This window comes from Nicrophorus vespilloides, unplaced genomic scaffold, assembly GCF_001412225.1.
Source record: "Nicrophorus vespilloides isolate i.1.1-1 unplaced genomic scaffold, Nicve_v1.0, whole genome shotgun sequence".
NCBI classification, from domain to species: domain Eukaryota; kingdom Metazoa; phylum Arthropoda; class Insecta; order Coleoptera; family Silphidae; genus Nicrophorus; species Nicrophorus vespilloides.
The window spans coordinates 1213-12515 of NW_017099440.1; the positions used below are offsets into that span (position 1 = coordinate 1213).

Consider the following 11303-nt stretch of genomic DNA (forward strand, 5'->3'; position numbering starts at 1 on the left):
TAACCCGTGTCAAGACCGTACACGACACCTCCTCGAGGTGGCGCCGCACAACAACTAAGTCGTGACGGATCGATCCTCCCCCAATCCCTTGCCTGTCGTTGGGTTACCAGCCCCACGGCTTGAAACGCGTTGGTCCAGATAAGAGGAATCAGGCCTCGGAGGCCACATCCAAGGGTTCGGGTGTGGTCGGAGTCAGAGACTCGGAACAGGAACCCACTGGTGACGACAGGCGAATTATAAATGTAGAGTCGACCTCCTCTAGTAGCACTATAGAGGTCCGGGATAACGTCCGTCCCACAACCGGGTCACCACCCGGTACCAACGCGAGCTCGGTGTCACAATTAATTAATATATTCAGGGGTCTCCAAGATAATTCTGGACCCCTTCCGAGCCCAAAAGCCAGTAATCTGTCTAAAAAGGTAGACAACCAACCCGACCCCCCTAGAGCGCCTCCTAGCGAGAGGAGGTTCGAAGAAAAGAGGACTGGGTGTTTGTACTGTGGAATCCGATTTGCTTCGTATAAGCTTGTGCGACAGCACGAGTCCCGGGCTCACCCAGTGGAGTACCGGAAGGAACTAGAAGCAAAATTACCCCTCCCGGAATGTGAACTGATGGCCAAGATCGCCAAGGTCGAGGCCGGAAGTAAGAAGGGAGGAAAATTCTACAACGAAATGATGAGGGCAACCGGCCTGTCTGAACACCAGGTCAGGCACCGCCGAGAGCAGAAGATTTACCAGCGCTACTTGGCTGAAGCTAGAGCACAGGTACGGAAAAGCGCCACAAAACTTTTCGGCCTTCCTGCCAGCTCTACTCCAGCAATGCAGGGTCAATCAACCCCAAGTGGTGGATATCTAAAGGCCAACATCTGCTCAACTGACCCTCATCAAAAGGCATGTACAAGTGCAGACACCCACACAGTCCCCTCGGATATCGAATCGCCCGGACCGCGAAAGAGGTGTCGCGAAGGGGTTAGGGAAGGGGACTCTCCTGATACAAGGGAACCTAAACAACTTCCCCCGAATCTGCGGGGTCGAGCGGTCACTGCGTCTGAGGCCTCTGGGTCACAGGCGGGTGGAAAAAGAGGGAGAAGCTTGTCTTCAACACCTTCCCCCTCGAAAAAGAAAGTACGTATGTGTGCACCCATGGCAACACTTGCCACGGTCTCTGATGTGGCAGAGACCTCCAACGTATTTACAAGCACGGTGCAGGTTGTACTAAGAGAGCGTAGGGACTCTGCTGGCGCTACTAGTTGTGTTGTAAATGATGTCCTTGATAATACTATTAATAACGACTCAATATCTGTTCGCAGGGATGTGGAGCCACCATCGGCTCCGACGATGGCGACCCTCTTGCCGGGGTCCTTCGTCGATTACCTGACCAATCTGAATGACTTGGATAGGAATACCCAAGATATGATTTTAAAAGCATTAAGGGGAACCGGTCCAGAGCTGCTTGCAGTAATGGACGACTGGATCCAACACCGCTTCCCAGTAAAGGTCAGGACGGCGAGGGGGTGCGCCGCCGCTGTGGAGAGGCCTCCCCTCAATAAGAGGGCCCTCAGGATCGCCAAATACAAGAAGTGCCAGGATCTTTTTGGTAAAAACAAGAAGACCCTGGTAGACTTGATCCTGAGTGGAAAAGATATCTGCCAGTCTGTGGTCTCTCCCACTTTGGCGGACACTGAAGCCCTGTATGGGGGGTTGCTGGAGTCGGAATCACCGGCCGACACCGACCCGTTCACTGAGCGGGTTCGATGTTGCGACACTTACAAGCCTGTCACGGAGGAAGAGGTGCTGAGGGCGATGGGATCATGGAAGGCGTCAGCCCCCGGCCCGGATGGGACCTCCGTAGAGGACGTGAAGCGGTGCGGGCCTCGGGCACTCGGCGTGCTTTACACGCTTGTGCTGGGGAGCCGCATCGTTCCGTCCCGATTCTTGCGAAATCGGACCGTCCTTATCCACAAGGATGGGGACGGCACCGACCCGACCAACTGGCGTCCCATAACGGTCGGTTCTGCCATCTCAAGGCTGTTCCACCGGGTGATAGCCGGTCGACTTACTGCCGCAACCAACCTCAACAATAACCAACGCGGATTTGTCCGCGTGGACGGGACCCTGCTGAATGGAATGATATTAGATCACTATCTTCGTTCTCGTAGGGCCCAGGGGAAAGGTTATAATGTGGTGTCATTAGACATCAGGAAAGCCTTCGACACCGTGTCGCATAAGTCGATACGCCGCGCGTTGCTGCGCCATGGTATAGAGGCTGAGACCATTGAATATATCATGAACTCGCTCGGTTCGTCCATCACTCATATCACGGTGGGCCATGAAACAACCAGGCCAATAGGTATTCGGAGTGGGGTGAAGCAGGGTGACCCGCTAAGCCCCATTCTGTTTAACCTAGTTATAGACGAGTTGTTGGACGAGCTCGAGGCGAGACAGCCCGGAGGTACCATCACCCCCTCATTTCGGTGCGCGGCTATGGGGTTCCCGGATGACATTATCCTGCTGGAGGACAGAGAGGTGGACATGCCTGCGTCGTTGGACTTCGCTAGCGACTTCTTTCGGCGTAGAGGCATGTCTATTCACCCCAAAAAGACCACCTCTATCTCGGTCGCGTCCTACCAGGGGAAGAGTGTCCCGCGGTCCCGGCCGTGTTTCCGACTCAACGGGCAGTTGGTCTCCATTAAGAGGGATGAGGAATACATTAAATACCTCGGACACCAATTTACTACCTCAGGTGTCAACAGACCATCCCTCTATAACCTTGCGGCATGGCTCAGCAGCATTATAAAGGCACCCCTGAAGCCCTACCAGAAGTTCCACCTACTGAAGTTCTATATCGTTCCTAAAATTCAGTACGGGTTGTCGAACTCGCGGGTGACCGCTGAGGTGTTGAGGGCGGCGGATAGGTTGATTCGGCGAGCCGTCAAGAAGGTCCTGCATCTGGGCATTACGACACCTGACTGTACTCTGTACGCAGCCACCAGGGATGGCGGACTAGGCATTACGTGCTTCAGGACGTCCATCCCCAAGATCTTGGCAGCTCGGATCAGGAAGTCCCTTGACGGTTCCTGCGGCCCGGTGGAAACGCTAACCAATGATCCTGTATTTTTCAGAAACCTTGAAAGGATCGACAGGCTAGCACCGCTCACCAATCCTGCAGCCCAGAGAAGGGACGACATAATATCTAATCCCTACCTCCAAGGCATTGAGGAGGTATCGCATGATCCAGCCAGTAGGTCATGGATAGACCATCCTCCCTCAGGATGGAGTGGTCGGGACTACGTTCGAGCCGTCCACCTGAGGAATAACAACCTACCAACAATGGGGATTCCATCCAATCCCCCGGCTTTGAGACGTTGCAGGGCAGGCTGCAGCGTCAATGAATCTATCTGCCACGTACTACAGGCCTGTCCAGTGACACACGCAGTCAGGATAGAAAGACATAATGAGATTTGTGCCAAGTTGGTGTCGCATTGTCACCGCAAGCAGTGGGCCGTGGAGGAGGAGCCGCACGTCCGTCATGATGACGGGCAGCTGTACAAACCAGACTTGGCCATTCGAACCGGCCCCGATCGGCTCACTGTTTGCGACGTCCAGGTTAGCTGGTCGGGTCAGCGTAGTCTCGACCAGGCCTGGACAGATAAGCTACTAAAATATGACAATGCGCACTTCAGGGCGGCTGCATCAAAGAGATGGCCCAACACCACAATTACTATTTTACCCCTGGTGTTGGGTGCAAGGGGCATCTGGGCGAATAACAATAATAACTTAGTATCTGTTCTAGGGTTGACCGGCCCGCTCAAACGGAGTCTGGTTAACTCCTGCCTGAAATGGGGTAGCTCGATCCACACGACATTTATGAGATCGATATGGGCGCAGCGGTCCAGAAGGAGTGAGGGTGAGCATACAACGTCCACACAACCACAACACCACACTACACCTCACCACAACACTACACGTGGACACACACACACACCACAGGCTACACCGCTGCCGACCCGGACGCCCGCCGGCCGCACTGGTACGACTCGACTTCGCGGAAGAAGAGGACGACCACCAAGATAGAAGACTGGGTGCCGCAGTGAATGGTGAAGTGCGTGTATAGTGTCGCTCCGTCGGTCCGGTACCGATGGGGCAAAGCCTTCCTGTGGAACGGGTGCAACTATTTTAATTATTTTTGTCCCTCTATTTATAATTAATCTAGTCATTTTCATTATACCCTATTTTAATTTGTTGTTATGTTCGATTTACTCTTAATTTTATGATTTATTTGCTGTGATATTTTGATTTTATTAGTTATTAGTCCTATTTACAATTTTATATTTACATTAATTTTAATATGTTTTCAATTTTGTTTATTTTAACTTTTAATTTGTTCTGGTTGCACCCGGTCCGAACCATTTGCTATGTATGTAGTTTCTCTTACAACAGGTGATGTAGGACGATAGCGGCCTTATACACTCATGTATATATGTTGTGATCGTCATGGCGCTAGCACGCACCAAGCTTGTAGCTGGTAAGTGCACAGTCCACAGCGGACTATCATCTCTAGCTGAAATGTACCATATGCTTAAACTTAGAATATACGTATTTAAATAGCCAAATGCCTCGTCATCCAATTAGTGACGCGCATGAATGGATTAACGAGATTCCCTCTGTCCCTATCTACTCAAAACAATACATATGTGTTATAAACAACAGTGTGTGAGCCTAATGTGAGGTGTTCCACCACTGGGATTAAAGGATTCCGGATCTGGACCGGTTCAAACCTGTTCAAACCTGTTGGAACCTGTCGGAACGTGTTGGGACTTGTCGAGGCGGGTGAGACTTGTTCTCTAGGACTAAGGTAGGAGCTTCCTGGTGAAGACAACGTTTGGTATGAATGATTGATAGAGACAATTAAGGAATGAATGTAATTAAGACTTAAGACTAAGTGAGAACGTTAGTGAACACGTGGCGAGCACGCGGCGGCCGCGTGGCTAGCACGTGTTGTGTGTACGGCGAGGACGGACGTTAAGATGGCGGACGTAGAATCGAATAATAGCAGCGATGCGGAATCGGATATTTCTGCTGAATTTAGCGAGGAAGAGAGCAGAGTTAAAACCAGATCGGTGAGGAAATTCACCAAGATGGCGACGGACGTTGCAACGGACCGCGTGGCGACCAAGCCTAGAGCTAGGGCGCAGACGCAGAGGGGGAAGACCGCAGAGAAGACGAGCCAAGATGGCGGATCGAGGGAAGAGGCCGTCGGATCGAAGCCGGACCAACATGGCGGAGCAAGAGGCAGCGCTGCTGTTGCTAAGACGGGCCAAGATGGCGACGCTAGAGGGGACGCAGCAGCAACGAAAGTTAGCAAAGATGGCGGCTTAAAGTGCGGCGTTGCCGCGCCAAAAATAAGAGTAGTACAAGATGTGCTCGTTAGGAGAAGGGACGACGAGGATGCACCATCTGGCAACGAGTCCAGTGATGGCAGCGTCACGGATAAAAGGGGGGGGAAAATAACAAAAGCTGAAAGACAATTATACAAACAAGTGCAGGCTAATAGGTCATGCGATGTGCTCGAAGCGCACGATGCCTATAATGAAGCGAGGAAAGCGGTACAGACGCTTAGGCTAAAATCCAGGGCCCAGGATCACCAGGGGCTGCTGAACTTGTTGGAGGACGCACATGTGACAATGATCACGAAATTGGAAAGAGTAGCCACTAGGATGGAGGATGCAGTGGCAAGGTTAGACTACCTGCAGGAAAAGCTATGCGAAAGCGCACTAACTGGGGGTAACGATGATGAGGGATGGAACGAAGTTGGCAAAGGGGGTCGCGTCTTAGACGCTAAACAAACGCAGCGGATAGAGCCAACAAAGCGCTCATATGCGGATACAGCGAAGACCACAAAGGCTGCTGGCAAGGCTAAGGCCACCAAATTAACATTAGCCGATAGGATTAATGTAAGCAAAGCCGCACAGGCGTTAAAGGAGAATCTGCCGGTGGTTCTAATTAAGGATGTGAAAGGAGTTCTGAACACAGGAGTGGTGAGGAACAAGGTAATATCAGGTCTGAGGCCGGCACTTGCAGGCTTAAAAGTCAAGACCACAAGAAGTGCAAGGAACGGCGTCGTGCTGGAGTTAGAAAGCGTCGAAGATGCGAATAAGCTACTTAAGGCCACGGGAATATGTAAGAACATGGGGTTGGTGGCGACTGCGCCGAAAGGAACGAGGCCGAAGATAATCGTAAGGAATTTCTATACGGAATGCTCGGACGATGAAATTATTGATGAGATTGCGGCGTGTAATGACATGCCGGCTGGATTTGCCGACACGGCTAAGGTGGTGTGGCGCGCCAAGAATGGCACGACCGTTATTGAATGTGAGGAAAATGCAAGGGAAATTTTGGTGAACGGGGTATTCACAGCCTTTTGGCACAGATACACTGCGAAGAACTACGTTTCTGTGCAGAGGTGTTTCAGGTGCCTGGGCTTTGATCACAGGGTGAATGAATGTACAGCCAAAGTGGCTAGTTGTAACAGATGTGGATATGAGGGCCATCTGGCATCTGAATGTAAGGTAAAGGATAAGGACCTAGAGTGTATAAATTGCTGGCGGATGGAGCGCAACTGTAAGCATAGGGCTTTAACAGATGCGTGCCCACTGTATGTAAGAGAGCGGAATAAAAGGGTTAAAAGAGTGAATTATGTTGCGAGTGTTGAATGCATGAAGAATGATTAAATTTATTCAGATCAATTGTTGTAGGAGTGCAAGGATTTTTAAAGAGATGTTTGTGTATATGAACGAAAAAGGAATAGATGTTGCTTTGATTCAAGAGCCTTATATGTTTAGAGGATCGGTGGGTGCAATACCAGTAGGGTTTGAATATGTGCAAAGTACAGGTGTTGAAAGGTACGAGGGCGTAGCGATTGTTGTAAGGAAGAATGTGTTGGATGTGGTGGCAATCAGTTATCTGACAGGCCACAACCACGCTGGGATATGTATTACAAGGGGGGGGGATCAGAAGTTGTACTTGATTTCAATGTACATGCGTTGGTTTGCCCCACTAATCGATAGTATAGAAGATTTAAGTGTGATAAGTGACTGGGTGGGTGATGCGCCAGCAATTGTGTGTGCGGATGCCAATGCACATCATTGGGCCTGGTCGTCTCGTCATGTCCGTATGGATTGTGTGAATGTTCAGAGGGGGACTATGTTGTATGAATGGATGAGTGTAAGGGACTGGTACACGGCCAATAGGCTTGACCAGCCCGCTACTTACAGAGGACGGTACGAATGTAACATAGATATAACTATGGCAAATGAAAGTGGATTGGCGTTGATTCAGAACTGGAAAGTGGACGGTGATGCCACTACAAGTGACCACAGGGCAATAACATTTGAAGTTGATGCGGGGGGGTTGCGCAGAGATCAGTTGCGTAGGGTTATATATACGAACGTAAATGCAAACTGGAAGGCATTTGGAGACAAGTTGAGGGATAAATTAACTGTGTGGGGAGAGCGAGGTGAGATGACGCTGGATGACGAGATTGACTTAGTGGAGGACTTAGTCAAGGTGTCGGCCTGCGGTACAGTGCATAAAAGGGTTGTGGCGCTTGGATCTAAGTCCAAAAAGAATGGATGGTGGACGTCTGAGCTGCATAAAATGAAAAAGAGAGTGAACAAGGAAAAAGAACGCTTGAGAAGAGATAGAAAGAGGGGTGTGAATGTTGACATTCAATATGCAGAATGGAAGAAGATGCATAGGGAATACAAGGAAAAAGTCCGAAGCACGAGAGATAAGAGTTGGAAGGAGTATTTGATTAGGGAATGTACGGGTGACCCTTGGGGGAAGGCATACAAGATAATGAGAGGGAAAATTGCGCCAGGAGTAATACCAAATGCTCTGGTAAATGCGATGGGTGAATGTACAGGTGACTGGGGTAGCAGCGTGAATGAGTTCATCAACCATACGTTTCCGGACGACGACGAACCGGACAGGTTGCTTCTTGCGAGGGAAAGAGCAACAATGGATGATGAGCCGAGAATGATTGATCCGGATGAACTCTGTGTGATTGTTGGAAAGACTAGGAAAAAGAAGGCACCGGGCCCGGATGGAATTCTGCCAGAAATGGTTAGGGTTCTGCACGAGGTCAGGCCGGACGTTTTACTGGATATTTACCAAAGATGTGTGAATGAGGCCGTGTTTCCTGAAAGATGGAGAAAAGGTAATTTAGTCATTTTGAGGAAGCCTGGCAAGAAGCCTCCTTCGGAGCCTGGCTCTTATAGGCCAGTGTGTCTTCTGCCAGTTATGGGGAAGGTTTTGGAACGGCTCATGATCGCCTGGACTAAGGAGGTGTACGGCCCCCACTCAGTGGCTCAGCATGGGTTTGTTAAAGGAAAGTCCACTGAGACCGCCTTGTGCGAGCTCATAGAATCGGTGGAGGCTAGCCCTGCGAGGAAAGTGATGGGGTTATTTGTGGACTTTAAGGGGGCATTTGACCATATAAGGTGGGGTAGACTGCTCGAGAGGCTCTGGACGAGGGAATGTAAGGGAAGTATGTATGCGATGTGGTCCGAGTACCTCAGCAATAGGAGTGTTGTTGTCAGGGGTCAGAGCGGGGACGTCGTGAAGAACATCGGCAGGGGGTGTCCGCAGGGATCGGTCTCAGGACCTTTCATGTGGAACGTCCTGTTGGATGTCTTCCTGGACGATCTAATAGCCGCAGGCATCAAGGCGATCGCATATGCCGATGATCTCTTCGTGATGGTGGAGGGCAACTCCAGACTTGAGCTTGAGAGGCGAGCCAACGAGTACATGGGGCGTATTCTGGACTGGGCGGGTGGAGCAGGGGTTAAGATCTCTCCTACGAAGTCGGAACTTCTTTACCTAAGGGTGGGGAAAATCGACGAAAGAAGGCCTCCCACAGTCGGATGCTACGACACCACCCTCTCCTTGAAAAGGGAGGTCAAGTATTTGGGGGTAGCGATAGGAAAGAATATGAGCTTCGAGCCGCATCTCAGTAAGCTTGCCAGCAAGGTTGCAGAGGCAATAACTGGGCTGAAGAGAGCACTCGGGCTGTTATGGGGAAAGGACCACCTGTTTGTGAGTGCGATGTACAAAAGAGTGGTTCTGCCAATGGTTCTGTACTGTGTGGGTGCATGGGGATGTAGAGTGAGGTCTAGGGAGTCGAGAGCGGCTGCCAAGGTCCATAGGGTCGTGCTGCTGGCTATGGTCAGATGTTGCCGGTCGGTTTCCACGGAGGCCCTGGAAGTTTTGGCGGGTGCGATACCTCTTGATTTGCAAATAGTCGGACAGTGTATCAGGAGAAGGCTTAAGATGGGAAAAGCACTGGGACATGCTGGATTGCTGATGGGGGGGGTCGACCTTATTGGCCTTAGTGTGAGGGAAGCGAGGTGCGCCATCATGAAGGCCATGGTGAATGAGTGGCAGACGAGGTGGGATAATTCCGATAATGGGAGAATACTGTTTTGCTTTATGAGGAAGGTCCTCATGTTCGACTTAGCGGACATGATGCCCTCCATGGAGGCTTCCTACCTTTTGACGGGGCACGGCAGTATGAATGAGTTCCTATTTTCGATAGGAAGGGTGAATGATCCAGGCTGCTTCTGCGGTGCTGAATGTGAGAGTGTATGGCACATACTGATGGACTGTCCATTGTATGAGATTGAAAGGAACAGCTACGGCGTGATTGAGTGTATGAGTGATGGGATTGGTCCTTGTGATCCTTCCAGGCTCTTGATATGCGGTATGGAAAAGTTTGAATGTTTTGCGAAAGCTGTCTTCGAGATCAGGAAGGTCTTGGAGAGGCAGCGGAATGAAAGAGGTCCTAACCGAAGAATAAATGGCACTCCTAGAGTGCAATCAGATTCTGATGAGTGAATTGGTATGAGCGGGAGTGAATGCGTATGCAAGTCGTTGGGATGTGGGGGTCATTGCACTAGGACCCCTGAAGCGCCCTCGGTTAGCAAGTGGGTGTGCTTGCACGTCAACTGCTGATCGGGGTGCGCGCGATGGGAAAGAGCGACAGCTTGCTGTCTCTCTTATCGGGCCTCATGATCCGACGCATCCTAATGGGTCCAGGGAGCCGACTGTCAGCAGAGACAGTCATCCTAGGCACTCTTATGAGTGCTGATCCTCTCAAGCAGTAGGGGGTGAGGCAAACTGCTACCACGGGTGCCGGGGGCTCCGGGATACATATTCTCCCGCCCGGCAGGGTAGGACCCATAAGGGGACGAAATCGTGGTGGTAGTGGTTACGTCCAAGCTCGGACAGGTGCACATCCCCGCGGGGTGGATGGCGCACCAGGTGGGAGCCACGCCACAGTGGTTCGGGGGAGCCGAGCTGCTTACTCGGTTAGACTGAAGATAGCAGTCGATCCATCCATGGAGGGTAAATCAGTCTGCACACTGATCCCAACTGGTACTCCGGCCTGCATAATTTGGCTCGGGGGGGTTGTAAGAGAGCCTCAAGTTCTTTTGGTTCGTGACCACCGGTCACCGGGGGGGTATGGGTTCGCCTAGACTCGCCCGTAAACAACAAAATTATAGGTGGATCCGAAAACCAGAAACCGGGAAACCGGTGGATTGGGTAAGGGGAAACCTATAAAAGAGGGGGATAATCTGTACAATCGGTCCCTATCTACTATCTAGCAAAACTACTACCAAGGGAATGGGCTTGTATTACATACATTGGCAGCAAAAACGTACGTTTTGTCGAACCAAGCGTGCAGAGTGGGTGGAGGCAGTGGTTCGCGCGTATTCCGGTCGCCAGGCTCGGTCGAAGCCCGTTACGTCTCGCAATAACGCACATACCATGCGGGTCAAATAGTGAACTGTGAACAGAAGAGGAATTCTCCTGGAAGTCTTAAAGGTTTACCGTAAACCATCTCTGCTGCTGACGCTTCTATATCCTCTCGCGAGGCCGCTCGTATGCCCAGGAAGACTGTTGGAAATGTCTCCGTCCATCTCGCGTTGTCGTATATGTTCTTATTCTTGTACCTTCATAACTTAATGCTTTGTCTAGCATAATTTTTTTTATATTTGTTTGCTTTCCCTAATATCTATAACATGTTTATCTTCATACACAATATACATATATATATATATATAATGTATATTAAATAAACTGAAATATGCGGTAGTTAGATCACTTATAGTTGGTCTACAATTTATTCATAACGGTAATTTCCATGACATTTTGTATTTATATATTTTCCGTAATTTATATTTTAATCAAGTAAGCTGAAATTTTGTTAGAATATTTTATAATTTCTTGGAAAAAGTAAATAAT

At 50.2% G+C, this 11303-nt stretch overlaps 1 protein-coding gene across 1 annotated transcript; it reads left to right on the plus strand.

Annotated features, from left to right (window-relative positions):
- Positions 1–4746: 4746 nt before the first annotated feature.
- On the plus strand, positions 4747–6737 carry LOC108564523. The gene has a single exon (XM_017923590.1). The coding sequence runs from the start codon at positions 5027–5029 to the stop codon at positions 6728–6730; it is 1704 nt and encodes a 567-aa protein (XP_017779079.1). The 5' UTR covers positions 4747–5026; the 3' UTR covers positions 6731–6737.
- The last annotated feature ends 4566 nt before the right edge of the window (positions 6738–11303 follow it).